Source organism: Palaemon carinicauda, chromosome 30, assembly GCF_036898095.1.
Source record: "Palaemon carinicauda isolate YSFRI2023 chromosome 30, ASM3689809v2, whole genome shotgun sequence".
In the NCBI taxonomy this organism is placed as follows: domain Eukaryota; kingdom Metazoa; phylum Arthropoda; class Malacostraca; order Decapoda; family Palaemonidae; genus Palaemon; species Palaemon carinicauda.
In genome coordinates this window covers 88,295,640-88,320,786 of record NC_090754.1, presented here as the reverse complement: position 1 = coordinate 88,320,786, position 25,147 = coordinate 88,295,640, and the positions used below count along the sequence as shown (strand labels likewise).

General features: G+C 47.0%; 1 protein-coding gene across 1 annotated transcript in view; it reads right to left on the bottom strand.

The window, feature by feature from the left end:
• Positions 1 to 25,147, bottom strand: part of LOC137623637 (malate synthase-like) — a 177,630-nt gene that overhangs the window by 29,347 nt on the left and 123,136 nt on the right. Inside the window, exon 8 of the mRNA XM_068354470.1 lies at positions 12,015 to 12,123. Within this exon, the coding sequence (XP_068210571.1) occupies positions 12,015 to 12,123 (109 nt within the window). The remainder of the gene's footprint in view (positions 1 to 12,014; positions 12,124 to 25,147) is intronic.

The window sequence follows — 25,147 nt, the reverse complement described above, 5'->3', positions numbered from 1 at the left end:
TCCAGAATGTTTCGAAAGTGAGTTAGGCAAACATCATCGAATTGAGAAACTACACGACAAACCTGCAATTTCTTTGGATGGTATTTGTCGATGAAGTCGACCACGTCTTGATATTTTCCTAACACCTCTTTTATATGCGCCGAACCTAACACATGTTCTACCTCCTCGCTCCCTTCTTCGTCATCACTCATACACTCCGACATAGCATGGAGTTCCTTGAGCTCATCCGTGGTAAGTTCGTCGTGATGTTCGGCGACGAGTTCTGTGATGTCATCTGCGTCGACCTCCAGACCCATGGACTTGCCAAGGGAGACGATTTCCTCTACAGCTTCCGCTGCACCCACCACGGGATCAGGTTCGGGGTCAAAACCCTCGAAATCTCGGGGAGAAACTGCATCAGGCCACAGCTTCTTCCAGGCAGAATTGAGGGTCCGTCGAGTTAATCCAACCCAAGCCTGATCTATGATCTTCAAGCAGTGCACGATGTTGAAGTGGCCCCTCCAAAATTCACGCAAAGTTAAGTTGGTGCTTTGCGTGACATTAAAGCACTGCTTGAATAAGTGCTTGGTGTACAGCTTCTTAAAATTAGAGATGACTTGCTGGTCCATGGGCTGGAGGATAGAGGTGGTATTCGGTGGAAGATACAGCACCTTTATGAACTTGAATTCATCGAAGATATCATCTTCAAGTCCGGGGGGGTGAGCGGGTGCATTGTCAAGGCATAGCAGGCACTTTAAAGGCAATTTCTGTTCATGAAGATACTTCTTCACAGAAGGGCCGAAAACTTGGTTAACCCATTGCACAAAGAATTGCCTAGTGACCCAGGCCTTCGAGTTGGATCGCCAGAAAACATGAAGCTGATCCTTATCGACGTTGTGTGCTTTAAAGGCCCTAGGGTTCTCTGAATGGTAAACCAGTAAGGGCTTGACTTTAAAGTCCCCGCTAGCGTTGGCACATAGGGCAAGAGTCAACCGATCCTTCATTGGCTTATGCCCAGGCAATTTCTTCTCTTCGGCAGTGATGTAGGTTTGACTCGGCATCTTCTTCCAAAACAGCCCGGTTTCATCACAATTAAACACCTGCTGCTCTACGTAGCCTTCTTCCTGCACGATCTTTTCGAAGTTCTTGACAAAGTCAGCTGCAGCCTTTGTGTCCGCACTAGCAGCCTCTCCGTGGCGAAAAACTGAATGAATCCCGGACCGTTTCTCAAATTTCTCGAACCAGCCACGAGATGCCTTGAAATCATCTGAGGAAGGCTCGGTTGAACTCTCCCCAGCATCACCCCCAGAGCTCTCCTCCTTCAAGTCCGTAAAGATGGCGTGCGCCTTCTCGTAGATGACGGTCTCGGTGATGGTGTCGCCAACGATCTCTCTATCCTTAATCCACACTAGTAGAAGTCGTTCAATCTCTTCTATGATAGGGGTACGGCGTTTGGAAATTATGGTGATCCCCTTAGAAGGTTTCACTGCTTCAATAGCTTCCTTCTGTTTAAGGATTGTCGAGATCGTCGACATATTACGGCCATACTGTTTAGCAAGTTCACTCATGTTTTTCAATAATTTTTCTGCTTAATTTCTAAAGAAAGCATTTCCTTCTTCCTTTTCTCACCACTACCACTACCACTGGCAAAACTATGCCTTTTAGGACCCATACTTTACGTAAATTACCGTTAAAGGATGCACGTAAAAAATCATGATTAAAACAGAGTTAATAGCAGAACGGACAGTGCACAACCGTAAGAAGCCGACGAGAACAGAGGACTGACCCAAGCCCCGCTAATTGAGCGTCCTTCCGAGGTCGATGTGCTGCCTTCTATCGGCGGAAATAAAAAAACACTTCAAGCGCCATGAGCACCGACTACGCGTACGAGTATTGTTTACTTCGGGTGTCGAAAAAAACATTTGGGTGTAGAGTCGGAACGTGTTCGAATTGTACTTCGCCTGTCGAAAAATTCGGATACAACCGGTACGACGAAAATTGCTTACTTCGTGTGTCGAAATAAAATTCGAGTGTAGAGTAAAAAATTTGCTCGAATTTTACTTCGGATGTTGGAAAATTCGGATGTAGATACGTTCGGATGTAGAGGTTCCACTGTGCGCTACTACAGTGGCATTGTCGCACATCAACGCCACTGTGTTTCCCCTCAGAAGATCTACAAACTGTAGGCACGCTTCTCGAACTGCCTTCATCTCTAGGACGTTGATGTGTTGATCTTTCTCTTTGTCCGTCCAAGCTCCTCTCGCTGACTCGTTGAGGAGATGTGCTCCCCACCCCTCTTTGGAGGCGTCTGTGAAGAGAAGCATCTCGGGGGGCTCGATTGCGAAGGGCATCCCCTAGAGGGTATTCGGCCGACATAGCTACCACTCTAGGGAGTGTTTTGCCTCCGGAAGGACGGGAATTAACTTGTAGGGCGAGTCCACTTGGCTCCAGAGCCCCTTCAGGTTCCATTGGACGCTCCTGATTCTGAGCCTCCCTTGGGGAACCAGTTTCTCTAATGATACTAGGTGACTTATTAACCTCTGCCAGTCCTTGGCTCTCCTGGGCTGTCCCGAAAGGAAAGGCTGGAGGATCTGTTCTAGGTTGTTCAACCGTTCTTCCGACGGAAAGGCTCTCACTAGGCGGGAGTCCAGCACCATCCCCAAGTAAGTCATCCTGGTGGAGGGAGACAGATTTGATTTCTCCAGGTTGCTCATGATACCCAGAACTTTGCAGAATTGTATTAGTTTTACACCCTGCTCCTTCAAAACTTCCTCTGAGGAGGAAAGGAGTAACCAGTCGTCCAGGTATCGAATGAGGCGAATACCCCGCTCGTGAGCCCACACAGAGACTGTCGTGAAGACTCTCGTGAATACCTGGGGAGCTGTTGACAATCCGAAGCAGAGGGTCTTGAACTGCAGGATCTGGGAACCCCACTTCCCCCCGGAGAAACTTCCTGCTTGAGGGGTGGATCGGGATTTGAAAATATGCGTCCTTGAGGTCTATGGACATCATGAAGTCCCCTTCCCTCAAGGACTGCAGGACCGACTTCGGGGTGTCCATTTTGAAGTCGGTCTTGCACACAAACTTGTTGAGGGCTGACAGGTCTATCACCGGTCTCCAACCCCCCGTCGCTTTCTCCACCAGAAAGAGAAGACTGTAGAAGCCTGGGCCCGGATGTAGGACCACTTCCACCGTACCTTTTTCCAACATCGCGGATACTTCCTCCTGAAGGGTCGCCCTCTTCAAGGGGTCCTTGGGTGCTAGCCACTCTGCCAGGCTGGCTGGAATCAGAGGCGGAGGTTCTGTTAGGAATGGTAGTCTGTACCCTTCCTTCAGTACGGATACTGTCCAGGGTTCCACACCGTGGGCCTTCCATGCTTGCCAAAAATGTCTGAGGCATCCCCCAACCTGAGGCTTGGGCAGAAGTAGGGGGCCTCCCACTCTATCTCCTTCTGGAGGAACAGCCTGAACGCCCTCTCCTGGACGCTGAGTAGGCCGTCCTAAAAGAGGCAGACGCCGCTGGAGCTCCTCTACGGGGAGGCTGCAGTGGTTGAGCCCAAGAGGTAGATGGAGCATCTCTCCTCGTCTGACTAGGAGAGGCTCGAGAAGTAGAGGGTCCATCCGACGTTGTGAGGTCTGGATCCACTCACTTCCTTCCTTTTCATGACCTTCTCCATTATCTCCTCCATTTGTTTCACAGGAAACAGAGTCACCCCATACAGGCAGGCTCCTCAAAGCCCTTGCTTCTCTGTCAGGGATTTTCCGGGACAGCTTGGCTAGGACAGTATCCCTTCTCCAGAGAACCCAGTTGGCTGACAGTGCAAGAGACTGGAACGTCAGGAATTTTAAAGTCTTTCCTCCGGAGATGATGAGTTCCTTCAGGAGGGCCTGATTCGTAGGGACTCTCAAGTCGTAGGTGGCTTGGACACCTACCAGAGTGGAGGCCCACCAGTCCAACCAGGAGGCAACGTGGACTAAGTCCTTGGACATCTCCTCCATCATTGTAGCCTCCGACTGTGAGAAACAAATCGGGGCTGACGCGGCTCTGTCCTCCGGGCCACCTTGACCCAACACTTCAAAGGAGGTCTCCATTTTGCAGGCTCCCGGTCACTGCCCCTCCGGCACATAAAACCTGCTCTGGGACCTTAGTCCTTGGAGTAATTTTGAGGAACTCTGGGATTTGGGGGCTTTGGCATTGCCCGCCACAACCTTGTCCACGTGCGTGCGCCCCAGGACCAAGTCCCTGGCCACAGGCAGCGCTAAGGAGGGTTTCTGCTGCACGGGGGCCTCCATACGATTGAGGCTGGAACGCCAGGCATCTTCGTCGGAGGGAACAGGCTCCTCGATCCTGTGATGCCTCCGTATGAGACCTATCACCCTCCGATATGCCGAGTCCTCTGTTGGGGAACCTTCACCGTCACCAACAACTCCCTCTGTCTGAAGCTGAGGCGATGGTCCGACGGGCACCCCCGTCTGCCGCTGGGGTTCTGACCCGAAGAGCACTTCCCCGTGGTGGTAATGGTCTGTGCCGACGGGTACCTCCGCACTAGACCTGGGTCTTGGGACGGGTATCGCCGTGTCGGCGAGGACTTCCGTCCGTAATGTGTCTTTGGACAAAGAGGGTGAGACTTCCGTGGGCTTGCCCGACGGAGGAAGCCGTCCCTGCAAGTCCATTGGTCGAGTCAACTGTGCTGACCCGACGAGGCTGCCCGTCCGAAAACGCGACTCTGCCCGCTGTGCGGGTTGAGTCGGAAGTTTCTCGGTCTTACGCCTACCTGAAGAGGTCTTCTCGCTCTGGTCCTTACGAGGGTCAAACTTATAGCTGGCAGAGGGCCTCCGTGGAGAACCGTCTCTGGACCGCCGACTCGGAGAACGCGGGAAAGCGTCTAAGTCCTCGACCCTCCTGCGGGGGACAAAGACCCATTCTCCTTTGGGGGACCTACTCCTCCTGTACTTCATCCTCGGGGACCTGGAACGTCTTCTGCTAAACCTCGACCTCGAACGGGAGCGCCTGCTCCTGGATCTCTCCCTCCTCCAACGGCGCCTCCTCCTCGCTTCTCCCTTCGAAGAGAATGATGAGCCGGCCGCCGAAGACTCCAACGATTCTGCATAACCCGACCGACGGGCAGGCGCATGGGTAACGGAGGCCTTCGTGAACTGTTGAGTCCCGGAGGTCGAAGGTTGCAAAAACATGTCAGGAACCGCCGACAGAGGGGCTGGAAGGGAAGTCGGCCGCACCACGCTGGGGAACCAGGAATCCAGGCCATCTTCCATCCTCAACGGGGACCTACCTGGAGTTTTCGGGAGCTTCCATCCGAAGGGCTCCGCTACCGTCGAGTCTAACTTATCTTGGGTGCCATCAGCTGCCGAGGTACCTGAAACGCAGGCCCATGAAGCGGGCGAAGAGACAGGGACATTATTACTCCACATGGGGTCATCGGAGGAGACGTGCCCCCCAAGCACAAGGGCAGAGTCTCCAAGACCCCCAGTAAAAGCACTTTCAGGCCCCCCACTTGCCTGCGAAGATTCAGCAACCCCCACATCCCGAAGATTAGACTCTTGGGGAAGAGCAATCGGCACCTTCCCCTCAACGGACTTACCTCGTCCCCTACTCTGGGAAGGGGAAGAAGGAACAGAAACATTGTCAGACCTCCCACCGGGCGACGTCAAGGGGGAAGAGATGCTCCCCTTCCTGGGGGATCGTTTAGTGGACTTCTTATTCTTCGTACTAAAACGAACCCACAGGATCTCACTCCAAGACACACACTCCGGGCACGTATCCGCCGGCGAGCTCACTTTACCCCTACAGGAAGAGCAAAGGGAATATGGGTCAACCTCCGGCTTGGATAAGAACGCTCCACACGACTTCCCGGCTCTAGGCCCAGGACAGCGGCGGGTCTGCTCCATCACAACACAATACCGCAAGACACAGGAACGCAGGGAAAGGATAAGGAATACACTTGGGAAAGCACAAGGGAATCATGCAAACACGCGAGAACACAAGGGAAAGCACAGAGATACCACGCGGAAAACCACGTGGAACACACGAGTCGGGGACACAAATGGTCGCACAGAGAATGGAGAGCTACGGGATGGTATCACGACGCGACCAGAGAACTTACTGAGGAGCGAGACCCAAGCTAACGCCGACCTGGCTCGGGACTAGCCTCAGGGCACGTTCTCCTTACGACTGGGTTAGTCCCCATAGAAAACGGAAGTAGGGTAGACTACACAAAACTCTGGTCGGTTGAGAGGAGATTCCAGGTACCTCCTAAGAAAGTAGTTCGAGGTAAGTCTCTGTGTTGGAACAAACAGACTATTTAACCTGGTAGACTTATGCTGAAGAGCATCTGAGGTTTCCAGACCTCCTTTGGCCTCTCTGAGTGAGGAGTTGCTAAACAGTTTCCAGATGTGAAGCTGAAGCGAAGGTACAACTTTGTGGAAGATCTTGACATCAAACCATTGTTCTCTAGTCTTGGGTAGTGCCATAGCCTCTGTACTATGATCTTCCACTGTCTTGGGTTAGAGTTCTCTTGCTTGAGGGTACACTCGGGCACACTATTCTATCTTATATTTTGTTTCTTCCTCTTGTTTTTAGGAAATGGTGTGTTGGGCAGGCTTAATAGAAGAGCCATGGTTTATCAAGAGGTTGGCTTTTCCTTGTAATTTTTTTTCTTTTCAAAACCATCCTTCCTGTCCTCCCTTCAGTTGAAGTGGCTATTCTGGAGGTTATTTAGCCTTGCATGGTATATCGGCTCCTCCATGTTGACCAGTTTTTCCAACTTTTTTCCAGTCTATGGGTTTTATCATTTACTTTATTTATATTTCTGTACATATTGTTTTTGGGCTCAAGCCATGTCGTCCTGATGGAAGATCCTCAAAGGCAGCTTTCTACTTGGGATATTTCTGCGAGTGATATACAGTACCAGAGAATTTTACCTAAGAAGTATCAAAGGGTTCTATCCCCTGGAGCAAATATCACGAGAGATATCGTGTATGCAACGGGGACGTGTTTAAAACAAGCCATGGCTATCCTTCCCCGAATAGAGTTAACCTTGTCTCGAAGGATATGGGATAGGATTGGATACGTTGGAGAGAGAGCCGTTAGAGCTCCGATCCCATTGTGCTACTGTAAACATGTTCGCTGGTTCACCATTTCCTTCTAGCAGCGCCATCTAAACGGTTTCGCTTCAGAGTTCTCTGCGCGTTTCTCGTAGGTTTTAGAGTGATTTTTTTTTATCATGGATGCTTATGCTTCTGCTTCTACCTCATCAACTAAGTTGAGTATCATTTCCTTTTGTGTTGGAGAATTTTGCGTCTCCACCTTGGTATTTTTGCACAGTTCATGCTTTAATTGCCCACGGCGTTGCATGGCCAAAGCCAGCAGCTCATGTATCCAAATCGCTCAGAAATGTTTAGTAAATGTTTCATAGTTTTGTAAGAATGAGTTTTACATATTCTTCTACAACTGTGGTATGTTTATGGGTTATACTTTTTGCTATTTTCTGTATGTTTGTACTTTATGTCTTGACTTAGGCTAACTCTGACTCTTGGCCGTCGGCCATGACAGGTAATTGTGTACATATGCACCCTCACCTTCTACCACGTAACCTTATGATTTGTGTGAGGCGACCCATCCTCCCTTCCTATTGCTGAGTCATAGTGGAAAGCTCCAGCCTTAAAGGTCCTTCTGGGAGCAGTGGATGGTGTTTTACAGTTGTCCTAGGGTGACAGTATTTCACTCATCTAGTTAGCCTTAGTTCTTGGCCAGGTGCCACAATTGTGGGAACTTGTTCCCTGTGTCTACACTATGTTGATCCTTTAGAATGCAACCAACCTTGTTCTAATGCTGACAGGTAGACCTTCCTTTCATGTCACCTTACCCATTTTCTAGGCTTCCTTACTTAGTTTTTGATAGGCTGGCAGCCGGTTGTGAAAACACTGTGCCTTCTTACTGCAGACCCCTTGGAACAACATATTAGTTTTAATTCTACAATTAGGCCTTCCTGTCCTGCTGCCTCACCACTCTCTAAGCCCCCCGACCCCTTGTTTGCCTGGCTAGTGCATCTACTTGCTGTGGAACATTGTTCCCTGGCAACTGAAGCATCCTTAGTTGCTATATAGATAGACAGGATAGCTAGTGGGCTATCTAGGCTCACCCTAGGTAGGCAAGATTTTATTCCTTCCCTAGATTAATTCTCTCTGTTGCCTTAGAGACCAGTCTTGGGTAGTCTAGTTGCCCCATTCCCTTCCTAGTTATGCCATAAATTCTTCACTGTCCTAGGCTACAGTTCCTTTGTCTGGTCTACATCCCCTAGCATCTGAGCCTCCCTCATCCGCTACATAGGCTAGGGGCTTGCCTACACAGTAGATTTCTTATTGCCTAACCCTATCTAGGCAGAGATCTAGAACCCCTTGGGGTTCTACTCTACCGCCTTAGTAGTTGCCTAGTCTCTGACTGCAGCTTCTCATCATGGGCTATGTATCTCGTGCTGCGGAGTCTTGACTCCTTTGCCTGATCGGAAGATTCCTGGCCACACTTCCAGTCATGTTGGCTTGAGTTCTTCTAGCATTGGATGTGAGCAGGTTAAGGTGGAGCACCCCTTTCCCTCTGCCACCTTAGCTGCAGCCTTAGGCTGGTCGCCTGCATCTTTTTCCTCTTCATTATCTGAGGAACATTCTCCTCTAAAGTTGGTTGATTGGATTCCTCCTGGTTGTCAGAATCTCCCTTAAATATTCAATTCTCCGCATCCTGGCAGTCTTGTACGGCTCTTATTATCTTAAAACGCTACTCCCCTTCCTCATAATTTAATGTTAACAACAAGGTCTTTGGCAGATTTATTTATCTACTGCCTTCCATTAACCTGTGCCTTTCCCCTTGCCCGTGGACTGTTTCTATATAGGATCGTCCACTTTTCTTGCCGACTGGACAATGCCACTGCTGCGGTGTCGACATTAATAGGGTAGTGAAAGGTCACTTCATAAAACCATGGTTGCTAAGAATAGCTGCCGCTTAGGACACAGCTGCTGCTGCCTCAGGGGAGGCCACTGCCAGCTTAGGCAGGATGGTATGTGAATTTGCCACCTTAGGTTGTCTAATGGACCAACTTTGGAGGAAATGGTGTTACACGGATGTGACCCTTTCTCCCTATTCTTCCACACTGTTTTTATAGTCCTTAAAGAATTCTAAGCTGTTTGGGATCAGCATCCACTGTAGTGTAGCTGCAGCCATAGTTAGAGTAGCGGAAAAAATCTTCAATCTAAAGATTAATTTAAGAAATTTCTATTTGGTAGGTAGTAGGTTGACCAGGGCACCAGCCACCCATTGAGATACTACCGCTAGAGAGTTATGGGGTACACTCGGGCACACTGTTCTGTCTTGTTTCTCTTCCTCTTGTTTTGTTAAGTTTTAATCATTTATATAGGCGATATTTATTTTAATGCTGTTACTCTACTTGAAAATTTTATTTTTCCTGGTTTCCTTTCCTCACTGGGCTATTTTCCCTGTTGGAGCCCCTGGGCTTAAAGTATTCTGCTTTTCCAACTAGGGTTGTAGCTTGGTAAGTAATAATAATACAGTAGACCCCCGGGATACGGCGTCCCCAGCTTACGTTTTTTTCATGTTACAGTGTGGAATACGATTTTTTTTCATGCCCTCTTTACGACATTTTCCCAATCTTACGGCATCGAATTCCAAAATTCAAACTTGGCGGTTTTTACATGTACGCCTGTGCGAGTCACTAGCCTACCACCACGCTCATACGTCACTATTATTACAAGACATCGTAGCAATACCCTGGAAGAGATGGAACGCCTTTTGTTGATAGAGATAAAGGACAAAGAGATTGTTTGCAACGATCATTTGTGAGAAGGGCCAGCGTGATGAACAGAAAGAAAGAAAAAAGTGAAGCAAAGAAAACTAAGATAGCATTAACAAGCTCTTTTAAAAAAGTCCTCTCTCTATTTCTGTTTCTCTCTAAACATAGCATTAACATGTTCTTTAAATAAAATCTCTCTCTCTCTCTCTCTTGTTCTTCGCTGTTAGTGTTAGAGATGTCTATTATATTTTTCCGAGAGAGAGAGAGAGAGAGAGAGAGAGAGAGAGAGAGAGAGAGAGAGTTAAACAAAAATGTGTTTAGAGTACATATGATTTTTAACAGCGTCGAGTAAAAAGATAATTAAATGTAACCAAGAAAGTAAAATCAGCGAATCTGAATTCCTTTATTAACTAAAACAAATATTGATACAAACACACTCGTGTGCATATACACAAACACACACACACAGGTGTAGGAATTGCTACGCAGTAGGAGACAGACAGTCAGGGAGGATGTAGAGACTGGTGACTGTGATAACGTACCGTAACTCAGTGATGAAAATTAAAAATCAAAAGAAAAAAATAGTAAAAAAAATGAAATATAAAAATAAAAAAAAATAAATAAGCTAAGTTAGATTAAAGTTTCCGTAGTGTAAGTTACTCTACATTATCGAAGTCACCATCTCTACCCCCTCGCCGATCGTGTCTCCTTCTGCGTAGGAATTCCTACACCTGTGTGTTTGTGCATACGCACAAGACTATTTGTATATACTGTATATTTGTTTTAGTTAATAAAGGAATTCAGATTCGCTGATATTGCTTTTTTAGTTACATTTAATAGTCTTTCAACTTGTTGACACTGTTAAAAATCATATGTACTAAACACATTTTTGTTTAATTTCTCTCTCTCTCTCTCTCTCTCTCTCTCTCTCTCTCTCTCTCTCAGAAAAAAATTAATAGACGTCTCTAACACTAACAGTGAAGAGAGAGAGAGAGAGAGAGAGAGAGAGAGAGAGAGAGAGAGAGAGAGAGAGTTTATTTAAAGAACATGTTAATGCTTTGTTTGAACAGGTCGTCTTATGGAGTGTTAATGACAAGTGTATGAGTCATTTTAGAAATATGTTGAGGAATCATCAGAAACAGGCTTCTTTAGATAGATATTTCTCCAAAAGAGAAGTGTCAGAAAGCAAAGATGATATAAGTGATTCTATTAAAAAAAGCTAAAACAGTAACTTTTTGAGTTCTAAAAAAAAAAATCATAAAAAATTTTCAAAAGACAAAAATAAAAAAAAGCATTTTTAATTTTAAGTGTTTACAGTAATAGTATGAATAAATTTATTATTAAGTGTACAAAATATAATTAGCATTGATACGTTTTTATATCTACCGTCTCCTGCCCCCTCTGCCTCCACCCACTACCAGTTCAAGTCACGTCATTCCAAAGGTAAATAAAATTTTATTTTTTCTTTACAGTACATTATATAATTTTTATTTATACCTGTAATGTTTTTTAATTATATACATGTACTGTACAGTATTCCATACTAATTTTCAATGTTTTTACCTGGGGTTTTGCACGCATTAGATATTCTATTACCTGCCATACAACATTTTCACCATACGATACCAACTCCAGAACGGATTAATGTCGTATGGCGGGGGTCTTACTGTACTATACTTTAGTATAATGATTGAATTACAAACAAAATAGCTGTTATCAGATTAGACTGTTCATAACAAAACCTATTTTTCCATTCAGTTTCTATTGTGGCTGTATGGTTTGCGCAATGATTATAACATTGCGGTATTAAGGATACTTTCATAATTTTTTTTTAACTTTTCTTATATTAATAAGACTTTTAAGGCTACAAACTATCAATAAAAAATTCATACCTTCAAAATTTTTATATGGAAACCAAAGCATGGGACAAAATTATTTCATTCGTATCTGAAAATTAGTTCATCGAAGCATCATATATAGGGCATGGTGTAATGAGGAAAAATACAAATCATACTACCTCCAAATTTGTTATGTTTTCCTTGTTACTGTATCTCTGAACTTGTTAGAAAATTACTTTCTACTTTAGGATAACACTCTGATATCTTTTTCCCCTGTACTTATGAAGTACAACAGGTATAAGCAAAATAAAGAGATTTGTTTATTTCTGTATATTGATATGCTCTTTTATTAAATAGAAAAAGAAGATACTGTACTTACACGCTCCACAATTGGAATTAGACGTGGGTCATAAACCATAAAACCATCAATCCCTGCCAACACTTCTCTAAATTTAGCTGCAGTGACACTTGTCAATATTTTCAGGTCCCTGAAGATGAAAAGAAATTTAAGCACTTTTTATGAAACATGTAAATAAACAAAGAACAAGATATACAATAATTTTTCAAAGTAATTTGTATTATCTATATCTATAAAAACCTGATTAAGTCTGTTCATGAGCATAGCAAGTACAAAGTTAATGTTAGTGGAGTCCTATCAAATGAATTTCCAGTGAACAGTGGAGTACTCCAAGGGAATGCATTATCACCTATGTTGTTTATCTTCCTCATGGATTTTGTAATGCGTAAAACAGTTGAGGATGGTTGAGAAGGATAGGACTGGATTGGTAATAGGAAATTAGCAGACCTAGAGTATGCTGACCTTATTAGAACCACCCCACAGGATTTGCAATGCTTGCTCACCCGAATGCATGAAATATCACATGAGGTTGGGCTCAAGATAAGTAGAAGTAAGACAAGAGATGATGAGAATGGAATATGCAATTGAAAATAACTATCACTGGATGGAGAAAGGATTAATGAGGTAGAATCATTTAAATATTTAGAAACTATGATCTCTAATACAGGGTCTTTAGAATTGGAGTTCAATGAAAGATTGAAAAAAGCAATTTTGACAATGGCTAGGTTAAGTAAAACATGACAAATTCGAAGATAATTTGTATTTTTCCTAACCATACAAACCTTAGCTATTTACAAAGGGTATTACTTTTTAGCGTAGTTGAAATGGCGAGCCATTAGAATTTAACGAGGGTGTATTACCCCCGCGCTAGTTAGCGGGGGGGGGGTAGGGGAGTGGTGGCTAGCTACCCCTCCTCCCCCTCACACACAGGTGAATACTCACTTTCACTTAGAGGTAGGACTTGTCTTGGGGGACAGGGCTGGCGGGTAAATATGTGTAAATAGCTAAGGTTTGTATGGTTAGGAAAAATACAAATTATCTTCGAATTTGTCATTTGTTCCGTAACCGAAATACAAACCACGCTATTTACAAAGGGTGACTTATCCCTTAGGAAGGGTGGAAAGTCCCCAGCCATACTGGCTTTGGCTTTACCCGGGGACTCAGAATCCGAGTGAGTCGCACTCGAGAAAAGGAGTCCCTGCACCTCACAAGTTCCTTGCTCCGCAAGGAACCATGCGGCCTACGTAAGCTTGTGTGTGAAGGAAGAAGTGTGACCCGTCCTAGGCAGTTGACCTGGAGTTCCAGAAGGAACTCTGGGTTAGGACGTTCCCAATACCACCTCGTCAGGGTATGGGGGACGCGACAGTATTGACTCAATACTCGGAACACAAGGAAGCATGGTTTACCTGCAGAGGTTCGAGGTCAGCTATGCAGAGACCAGGATGCTGCTTCCCCGTAGAGGGGATGATGAAGAAAGAAGAAAGGGCCAGACATACTTCTTTCGTTCATGCAGACTAAAACCTGATAACAATGCCCTCAACCTTCTGCTACCTGTCCATAAAGGAGCCTGAGGTTAGACCAGCTGTTGTGTAGCCATCACAGAGCGATAGAAAACGTATCGAGACTCCTGTGGGTCACGCCCTGCAGGAAGTGGGCTGCGAAGGTCATCAGACGCTTCCAGACTCCAGCTTGTAGCACCTGCGTCACAGAGTAGTATTACTCGAAGGCGAGGGACGTTGTGATGTATCCAACATCGTGCTGTAGGGCGACGTGATGGGGGAGGGTCTGAAGACAGGTCGAGATGAATGTCCTTGAGTCCGGGCTGAAGAGGTATACTGGTGACTCTCCCCCTATGTCCTCCTTGTGTTCCCAAATCGGCTGTAACTGAGGACAAACTGCAGCTGTTCCCAGCGCTAACCTCTCGATTCCTTACTGGCAAGAAAGAGAAGGTCTTGGGACATCAGACACAGAATGGAGACTCGAAATCTTGAATGAATCGGACCGAAGGGCCGGGACCCTCAGATTCTGAGTCTAGCCAACAACTCAGGAGCGAGCCTGAATGTTGCCTTCCCCTCTTCCTTAGAAAGGGGGGAGTAGTAAGAGACCAAGAAGATTGCTTACACACTGGCCGTGGCCAGAGTGAGCAGAAGACCCAAGGCGGAATACAATCCGAGGCCTGTCGTAAAAGGGTCTTGAGAAGATCTCTTAAAGGACTAAAAGTCCGAGCCATGCTCCAAGTTGGAGGTCTTCCTCCGACTAGGGCAGGGACGATCCTAGCTTCGCATGAGCGAGGATAGATCCAGCGGGCAGGAAAAAGTTATTCCTTTAAGCCTGAAGGTCAGGGAAAGGCTGAGCAACAGGCTTCATTGCCGAGAGCGGAAAGGAGTTTCCTCCCCCCGAAAGGCAATAAGACCGTTATTGCTGGAGAAGAGGCCTCAAGGGAAAAGGTATATCTCCCACGGCACTAACCACCTTAGACTCTTCACTTTGCCTGGGAGACCCCTGTGGATGACTATCGCAGATGACGCGACCTGCGTACCGCGACTGTAGCGGGTTGTCTCTTCTTGAGAAGGAAGCGTAGTGTCTCCAGGCATGAAGCCGAAGCGACGCCCCGGTTCGGGAGAGATGTCGCAGTGTGGTTGCTTGAGTAGTCTGCGCCGTGGGAGAAGCTCTCCCAGGAGTTCCGTCAGGGGAAGCAGAGGGTCCAGAAACCGTTCTGCGTAAAGTCCCAGTGGAGCTCTCCCATTGAAAGGTTAACAGACAACCTGGTCTTGTTGAGACCCATTGTCCGCAGACAAAAAGGAGTTGTCCCACCATCACCGGAATGCATCTTGCCAGAGTCTCGGGGTCTGAGACTGGGGGGAAGACTAGCGGAAGCTTGAGGTTCCAAGCTGTCGCGATCAGGTCCCCCAGACCAGCACTTGCTGGTTACCCAAGGTCAAAGACCCCTAGGTACACTCTCTCTATGAGGCTCTGCTCGGATAGTCTGGGAGAAACATTCCCCTGCCTGGAATGAGAGAGCCGATGGTGGTATTGAGAGAATCTCAATCATCCCGGTATCTCTACTGCAAGATGTGAAGGTGTGAAAATGCGTCCCCTGCTGGTTAGAATGAAGTCGACGTGCAACGGGGCGACTCGGCAGGAGCTGTAGGATCTGAAGAGGGGCCAGACTAAGGCCCCTAAGCCTGCCTGAATGATGGAGAGGTATCCTTCAGATCTTGACCATAGGCCTGGACCGGAACATGCCCCCCCCCCCCCCCCTCCTTTGACGAGTCCGAGAACCGCATCAAGAATGTGGGGAAAGGACGAGAATATCCACTACCATCAAGAGGCTCCATAGGTCAACACCCATTGCAGGTTTAATAGTTCCGCTGGTCCCATAGGACCAGGGAGTCCGGTTAAACATTGCCTGAAGCCACCGGAACTTGGATCGCCCCACATGGAACTTATCCTGAGGCGACCGTTCGGACTATAGACGGGTCAATGAGGAAAGAAGAACTAGGAAAGGTAGGGCTGAAAACTCTGCTTGACTGAGAACAGGTACTGCGACTCCTCAGTCTTGCCACAGTCAACCGAAAGGAAGGCTCGGAGGATGTGGTAACAGAATCTGGTGTCCCCAGGTAGTCACCCATCCAAGTACCGACGTTGCTTAACCTCGTTGGACGGACGAGAAGCGGGGTTTCCAATGTGGTAAGGCGGTTGACTCAATATCATGGCCAGATACTCCAGATGTTGAGGCAGAGGAAGAGAAGGCTCCAAGCAAAATACCATGAGCCCACACTCATGGTAAGCATCCGGAAGCTTGTCCCGGCGCTGAAGAAGGTCGAAACCCGAGCCTACCGGAGTTGACCAGCCCTCCAAACAGCAGAGGAGGCGGAAGCCTGCACCTGAGCGGCCAAGAGGAAGGCAGGGAGAGTTCTCTGGGGAAACAAACCTGCTATGCCACGGCGGGATAGCCACACTGCATCATAAGCAGGAATACTTGCAGTCTAGGCTGAATTCGACGAGCACCCTGGAAGATGGATGGAATGGAAACTGAAAGTACCCGTCCTTCCGATCCAGGGTTTAGGGAGCCCTGTCGCCTCGTTACCAGTCTGATTGATTCTGCTGGTCTACGCTGGCCGAAGTTTGTTCGACAAACTTGATCAGGGCTGAGAGGTCGACTATGGACATCCCCTCTCAGATCCTTCCTTACAAGAAAGGATCGACTGAGGGGGCCGGGGGTGAAGCCGTCGATGATCCTAAGGAAGACCTTCGCCTAAGGTATGGATCATTCTGCCCAACCGGGCAACTCTGCTGACGCTATGGCATAGAGGTTCAGAGACACTGAATTCGCTGACAGAGACGGCAGGCGCGATATCCTTGGCTACTCACAGAGATTGTGCGGGAATGGGCATCGGGAAGCTGTCATTCGGATGAGTAACCTTAAGCATCCTCCCAGCGAAAAACCTGCAATCCTAGAGTTCGTGAACTCCTTTTAGGACTATGCCCCCCCGGGGGAGTCTCCCGTGCCATCTGTTCCTGACAGGAGGAAAACTGCAATTGGACACCTTGTCCCAGTTGTCGTAGCCGATAACTTAGGCCGACGTGGTTGAAAGAAAAGGGCGCTGGAGCCCTGCAGAGTCTGGAAGAAAGCGTCTTGGAGGAGTGAAACCGGAAGTCGATTTACTCCGCACAGCAGCTGTCTAAGTCTCTGTCCTTGGGCACAAACAAACTCTTCTCAAGGATGGAAAGGTGTCTGAGGTCGTCGACCTCCACAGATGAGACACCCGAAGGAAGCCCTCATTCAGCGCGTCCAGATGGTACAACATCGAGCTTGTCCGCAAGTTAGATACTTAACGACGAAAGGCCAAGGTGCCTGAGCTTGAGAGGAGGAAAGTAACCCTTGATCTTCCTGTAGCTTCCTTGAACCAAACCTCGGGCCGTAACCGAGGAGGGAAAGAACCTGGTAAGCTCCCAGAGGAAGAGGTAAGCAGTCACCCCTTGTCCGATGGAGAAATCTCGAACGGAAAGTCCCCCCCGCCAAAAATCCTTCCAGGGAATGACGGGGAAGGGCTAACCCAGGTTCAGGAATAGAGGAGTGTTGCTCAGATCTCCCTTAAGTTTCTCCTATTCTTGCAAGTGCCATGCTCTGTGTTTACGGGGTGAGGCAGTGTTCTGGAAATATGCTCCAGAAGAACTCGCCAGGCTGGTCATGCTGCAAAAACCCCATTGGGAATCGTGGTCGCAATTGCCCTGGAGCTCGCGCGACGGGAATTCCTGGTGGTCGACGAGCGATAACCCATAGACGAGCAATGGATACTGAAAGAAATAAGCTGACATTTGTGCGAAGAAACACTGTAGGTTCGCGCGACGGAACACCATCCGTCTGCGCGATGGAAAAAAAACCGTTGGTTCGCGCGTGGGCGAACATTGGAGAGCATGAGCGTAGACGTGCAGGCACGTGGGTGCGCAGGCGAGTGGTCGCGCGGTTGCACGGGCGAGCGGTCGCGCGGGCGAGCGGTCGCGCGGGCGAGCGGTCGCGCAGTCGCACGGGCGAACGGTCGCGCAGGCAAACGGTCGCGCAGGCGAACGGTCGTGAGGGTGGGCAGGTGGATGAGAGCGAGTCCGAGGCGGCGAACGCAAGCGTTAGCGCGATGGCGAGGAGGACCGCTGGCGATATGGATCAACAAGCGATCGGTGGTGAGCTGGTGAGCGTTAACGTGCAGGTTGGCGATGGCGCGTTGTGTTATGCCGACGCGATGGTCGAGCAGTATGCGCAGGTGAGCGATCGTGCGTTGGCGAGCAGTATGCGAAGGTGAGCGATCGCGAGCAGTGGTCAGCATGCACCGGGTCGCGCGATGGTGATCAGTATGCGCAGGGTCGCGTGATGGTGATCAGCATGCCAGGGTCGCGTGATGGTGATCAGCATGCCAGGGTCGTGCGATGGCGATCAGCATGCGCAGGTTGGTGGTCGCGCGATGGCGAACAGCATCTGCAGGTGGGCGATCGCGTGATGGCGAACAGCATACGCAGTTGAGGGTCGCGCGATGGTGATCAGCATGCGCAGGGTTCAGCGATGGTGATCAGCATCCGCAGGTGTGTGGTCGCGCGATGGCGATCAGCAACCCCAGATGAGGGTCGTGCGATGGCGATCAGCATCCGCAGGTGAGGGTCGCGCGATGGCGATCAGCATCCGCAGTTGAGGGTCGCGCGATGGCGATCAGCATCCGCAGTTGAGGGTCGCGCGATGGCGATCAGCATCCGCAGTTGAGGGTCGCGCGATGGCGATCAGCATCCGCAGTTGAGGGTCGCGCGATGGCGATCAGCATCCGCAGTTGAGGGTCGCGCGATGGCGATCAGCATCCGCAGTTGAGGGTCGCGCGATGGCGATCAGCATCCGCAGTTGAGGGTCGCGCGATGGCGATCAGCATCCGCAGTTGAGGGTCGCGCGATGGCGATCAGCATCCGCAGTTTGAGGGTCGCGCGATGGCGATCAGCATGCGCAGGTGAGCTAGTAGCTGGCGAACCATGTTCCTTCAGAAGTGTTGGAGAACGTTGGCGTGCCGGCTGTAACACACGTGGGCGATCCGGAGATCGCTGGCGAGCTGATGATCGCTGGCGGGCTGACGATCGCTGACGAGCTGATGATCGCTGGCGAGCTGATGATCGCTGACGAGCTGATGATCGCTGACGAGCAGAAGGCTACGCGTGGAAGCCTGCGCAAAGAAGAAGAGTACTTGACCCTGACCTGAACCGAAGTTCTAGATCGCTAGGGCGAACGTGGGCGCACAGGGCGCGTAACAGGAACCAACAGGAACCGCAGGGAAGATCGTTTTGAAAGCGCTGACGAACAGGAGAGCGCTGATGAGCAGAAGGGCGCGCAGGGAAACCCTGACACGCAAGGGAAGAACCCCCGTGGGGGCAACCCTTTGCCCCGAAGGGATCGTTGTCCGCCGGGAGACTGATGTCCGTCGGAAGACCACTGTCCGTCGGGAAGACCGTTGTCCGTCGGGAAGACCGTTGCCCGTCGGAAGACGAGATCAGACTGCTGTCCATTTGCACCAAGGCGGAAGATTGAGAAAAGGGAGTTGTAGGCTGCAAACGGAGATCCAAAAAGGTGCCTCAAGCACCCTTATAGGGAGATGAGAGGCCCTTACGACGAGGCGGACGGAGGGTCTTATGGCGAGGGAGGCCAACAGCAACAGCAACAGAAGAAACCTCCGAAGAGGAGTCTCTATGAGTGTACTCTCTCGCGGACGAAAGAGAAAAACTTCGTGGAAGAGACTGGTCAGCCAGTGACCTAAAAGGAGCAATCCTCCGAAGAGGAGCTCCTGCAGTTGCCCAGCCCCTTGAGCGAAACTGCAGGTGCGACCGCTCAGCACCAAGAGCATAGTCGCACGAAAAAAAGGCAAGAGAAGAACCCCCCAAAAAGGGGAAAAACTCAAGCCTGGACAGGAAAAACTTCCCTCGGAAGGAAAGTTATCCGCCCAAGGAGGCAAGCCTCCTGAGTGTTCTAAAATGAACTGGAGAGCTGTCCGTCGTCACGGGAGTACTACCAGTAGAAGGAGATACGCCCCTGACGAAAATACAAGGGGGGAGGCAGCAACAGCCGAATCCCCAGGACTCAACCAGACAGCTCACACCGTTGCTATATTACAGAAACGAACTAGATCGGTAACTGTAAAAAAATAAAACAAATAATATTAATAAACATTCATTCCCCCGGGAAGGCTCCGAAGAGGAATCCCGAAGGAAAGGAACAAGAATTACACAACAGGCACGTGCCCTCATAACCACTTACACTCGCGGAAGGAGAGCTGTAACCAAAACAGAATTATAACAATTATAATTATGTAACTATGTAATTATGTAATTTAAAAATGAATGAACACTAAAGAAAGAACAAAAACCCCGAAAGGAATCGTTCTACAAGCTGAAAAATAAAAAACAACTACAATTAGATTCATAACTAATTGAGACAAACGTACGGAGTAGCAACCCCCCACACAGAAAGGAAGCTAGGCTACAAGGGCGTAGTAACACGTAGTAAAAGGGTGAACGACCTCAAGAGAGAGAGAGAGAGAGAGACATAAGTCAAACTCGATAGCCACCCATAAAAATACGACGTGGTGGCCTAACTGCCGAGGCCTCCACGTAGATATCGTACACTACACACACACATCTGAAAAGGAAACTTACTTATTTCTATACTCAAATATATATACAAACATGAAAACATGTTACATATATATTGAGTAAATGAAAAGTAAGCGATTAAGTAAAGACAAAACAGACAATGGCTGCCAAGCGAGGACCAAGACAGAGACGTCTGTCACAGTCCGAGCCAAAAGTGAAAGTGAGTATTCACCTGTGTGTGAGGGGGAGGAGGGGTAGCTAGCTACCACTCCCCTACCCCCCCGCTAACTAGCGCGGGGGTAATACACCCTCGTTAAATTCTAATGGCTCGCTATTTCAACTACGCTAAAAAGTAATACCCTTTGTAAATAGCGTGGTTTGTATTTCGGTTACGGAACAATTGGAAATTAAATTGCTTGAAATTTCATATAAAAATCAGGTTATATATCAGTCTAATGAGGTCGGTGTTACTGTATGAACATGAGTCGTGGTATGACAATGAATCAATATCCAATATATTTTGTAGATTTGAGAACAAAACCCTCAGAACAATATTGGGAGTTAATTGGTAAGACCAGATTAGAAATGAACCTACAAAGAGATTACTTGAGTGCCATACGTGGATGAGATCATGGTGAGGAGTAGATGGAGATGGTTTGGGCATGCTCTTTGCACTCTCCCAAGAGAGATTAGTTCACCAAACTTTTAAGTGGGCTCCACAAGGTACTAGAGGAGTTAGAAGACCCAGGCCAACATGGTTGAGAACTATGAAGCGTGAAGTAAGAGATGATGAATGGAGAAGTATTGATTTAAAATCAAAAGCTCAAGATAGAGACTACAGGCGAAATCTAACTGAGGCTCTTTGAGTCAATAGGCGTAGGAGGAGATGATGATAATGATGATGCAAACTTGAGTCCTATTATCATTATCATTATTATAATCACTTTCATATATAAAATACAAAAACTTAAATAAAAACAAGAGGAAGAGAAATAAGAGAACTATGTGTGCGAGTGTACCATCAAGCAAGATAACACTAGAGAGACTTCTTTAGAGCGAGCTGGAATTAGTTGTTGAAAAAGGATAACGAGGAGTTATCAGGCTGGTTCAGATGAGGGGCAAGAAGCCTCACCCCCTTTTCAGTCGGAGACTATTCATAATTGACAAGATGTATTCTTGTCCCATATGGGAGCTGAGCTCACTACATAATGGCTTGAGCAACAACCACAGGCCCAAGCATAAAAGTATCAAGAAATTTGTGGTTATACTTTTGCAAATAAAAAGCCATGAAGGTTGTCTGCCTATTCCAGACACCTGCCTTGAATACCTGGCCGACTAACAGCTTCTTAGAAGTGCGTGTGAGGACAATACCCTTGACTTTGCGAGATCTAGTCCTGGTTAGCCTCTCGACTCTCTCATCAGTCGAGGCGCAAGCTCTATGGATCGTCTCACAAAGCCAGAAAGAGACGGTGTTCCTTGAAACTTTTTTTCCTGCATCTGCCAGTACTAATGAAAAGTCTCCAACACTCAGGCCTGAGGTGTAGGGTCCTTTCCAGATAGCCAAAGAGCCCTCACGGGACACGAGCCTCTCCTCTCAAAACACCACTCAATGCCTCCCGAAGAGAGGAGATGGAGGACTTGTAACTGGTGTTGTATGCTGCCAAACTCTGAGACTTGCTATGTGTGAGTTTCAATCTTATTCTTGTTACATTTTTGTCCATAATTTAATGATTAGATGCATATTAGCTTTATTGTTAACTTTATAAAATGAATTAATTCTATATAAGACTTTCATTTTTATTTTCATAATCTCATCATGATCTTCAATTATTTCCTAGCCTTTGTAGTTCAATGCATTGAAACAGAATTCTTACTTGAAGTATATATTGCATGTTGGGTCCCTTTGCCCAGAACCAAAACGAGAGGTGATGCCTATTTATATTATTGTTCCCTGGGCCATTTGAAGACATTTTTGCTACAGTATTTTAGGAATGACAGTACTTTATCTTTAAAACTGAAACTAACCTCTAATAATGAATACAGTATGGTGTGCTTTCAATTCAAATGATTAAAATGGTTTTGTACCTGTAAATAAAATATATTCCAAGCATTTAGCTGGTGTGCAGAAACACACCTGAATTGTAAAAGTGCACCTTTTCAGGTGAATATATTTCTTATCTTTCTGCTTGATAGGAGTGGTTTAATGACAAAATTCTGTGATGATAAATGAGTTGATACCAGCCAACATTGTTGTTTAAACCCTAACCAACAAATTGGTGAACCCGGAATGACCCAAGATGTCTGACATCACCAACTCTCCCGACAAAATCACTCCCACTGCCTCCGTCCACCTGTCTCTTCTTTTAATGCACAACCCAGAAGAGGTTCTTTAGGGAGGAAACTATCTTCAGGTCAAAGAAAATCACATCGTGGTCACTAAAAGGTGACGACTTTTTCGAATGCCTACCCATCGACTTCTACAAAAATAGCAGTGGTTAGCCGAGCCAGACACTACTATTGCATGCAAAATTCTGAAGGCAACTAAAGAGATCCTTCAGTATGGCCCCAGTCCTCTGACAAAATTTCTGGACAAAGTAGGAATAGTAATAGGAGAGCAATGGCCCTAACATGTCTACAAGCAACTCCCATGACTAGTACTGTAACCATGCCTGCCACTGATGGCTAACAAGAATCGACGCTGGACTTAATACACAGATCCCTCTATTGAAGTTACTACAAAAAGAGTCATGACAATTTCTAGCATAGCTGTTCATTTTGTTTATTGCTGAACTATTGGTTACCCGAACTGAGGTACCAACAACAATCCTTGACAATTTATCCTCTAGAAAGATTGTTAAGAGTTTACCTTTTGAGATGAAGCTGTGATTTGTAACACATACCCTTGTCAGAAATCAAAATTGTGAATGGATGACTAGTCTATGAAACAGGGATCCTCTCTACCCTACCATGGTAGGGAGCAAACCACATCTGGTGATGACCAGATATCTGTCAATGAGCTGACAGCTTTTATCTGTTCCATGCAGAAATTATTCTTTCCAAACCAGGATTGATGACAGAACCTTTTCTCTGGGAAGATGTCAACCATCCTGAGAAACAAGGTCTACCTTAGTATCCATGGTACGAGTAGTGTTTAGCGTCATAATATTTACGCAGAAATCAGAACTCCTTCCTGGGCAGAAGAAACTGGACTTTCAATGTCCCTGGAGGGACATAATGCTATGAGGATTTACTCATTGAGAAGTTGAAAGTTGCCCTTCTGTTTTTTTGGTCATGAGTTAAAACAAGACTTCGGTACTTTCTTCCTAACCTAGAAAGGCTACAAGACTCTAGGAAAGAACCACTTACGTATAATGACCTAAGGGCAGTAATTACAACTACCTCATCAAGAGAGCCTGCCAAAGAGGTCTATGAAGAGGAATATTTCAGATGTTCTCCCAGAAGAGTCAAGACATCACTGAGTATAAACGGTCATGATTACCTATGAGTACAGTACTATCCAAAGAAGGAACTGTACTAAGTAGGGGCCCCCATGCTGTACAGGACCAGAAAAGCAACCCTTAAAGTAAGTTAAAAGTAGAACTATGTCCTCCATTCCTCTTAATGAAGCTGGGTCTTAAATGATACCCCTACTATAAATCATTTTAGGGCTCGCGGCATGTTGTTCTGATGGAAGTTCCTCATTCGCAGCTTCTACTTGGGATATTTCTGTGAGTGATATACCAGAGAAATTTTACCTCACAGGTATCACCAGAGTCCTAGCCTCTGAGCGAACATCCCAAGAGATATCATGTATATAACAGGAACGTGTTAATAACAAGCCATGGTTATCCTTCCCCGAATTGAGTTAACCTTGTCTCGAAGGATAAGGGATAGGGTAGGAATAAGTGGGTGAGAGAGACGTTACAATTCCCAAGCTCAATGTGCTACAACTAACATGTTTCCTGTTGATCCATTCCCTTTTGTAGCACCATCTTTGACGGTCGCTTGGAGTTTTTTCTGCCGGTTTTCTTAACCTTTTTAGTGTTTTAGCAATTATGGATGCTTCAGCTTCTTCCACATCAACTAAGTTGAGTACCCTTTTCTAGTGTGTTGGAGAATTTTGCAAACCCACCCCTTTTTTTTATTTGATTTCCATGCTTTTTATTGTCTATGGTCGGCGCTATTGTATCATGTTTCCAAATTGCTCAAAAATGCTTAGTTATTTAGTCATATTATTGTAGGAATATATTTTACATTATTCTTTTACAGTGTGGTATGATTTCAGGTATCCCAACCCTCTTTATGGTGTTACTTGTGTGTTTTTTATCAGCACTGACTTAGGTTAGCTCCTACCTGGCAGGCGGCCATGACTGGTAATTTTCCTTTGTGCACCATCCCCTTCTTTCACCTTGTCTCAGCGGGGAGCTGCAGTCGTGAAGGTCCTTCTGGGAGTTGGATAGTGTTTTACAGTTGTCCTAGGGTGACGGTTTTCACTTTCCACTTAGCCTGTATGTTTGGCGGGGCGGCACAGGTCTTGTAAACTTGTTTCCTGTGTCTACTTCTTGTTTACCCATTGGAGTGCATTACCCCCTTTTCTAATGCTTGCAGATAGACTCTTGTGCCTCCTTAACCATTCCTAGGCTTCCCTCTTAGTGTTTGGTAGGCTATGGCTAGTTGTGAGGACTTGCTCTCTGTGCCCTATCACTGCAGACCCTTTAGAACACTATTCGTGTCCTAATATGACAGGTAGGCCTTCCTGTCATGCTGCCTCACCAATTTCTGAGTCTCCCATTACCACCCTTTTCCCTTCTCTTGTGCCTACCTAGCCCTAAGTGGGTGAGATTTTTTCCTTCCCTGGAGTAAATCTCACCGCCACCTTAAGAGACCAAAAAGAAATTCATAAATGACAAAACTGGGAGAACTGAGTAACTATCAACACTGTCAAGTTACAGAATGCTATTACTGTAAATGTTATGTGTAGCATCACCAGAGGGTCAGGGCTTACACAGTAGAGATTTTTTCAGACTTTTCCGGAA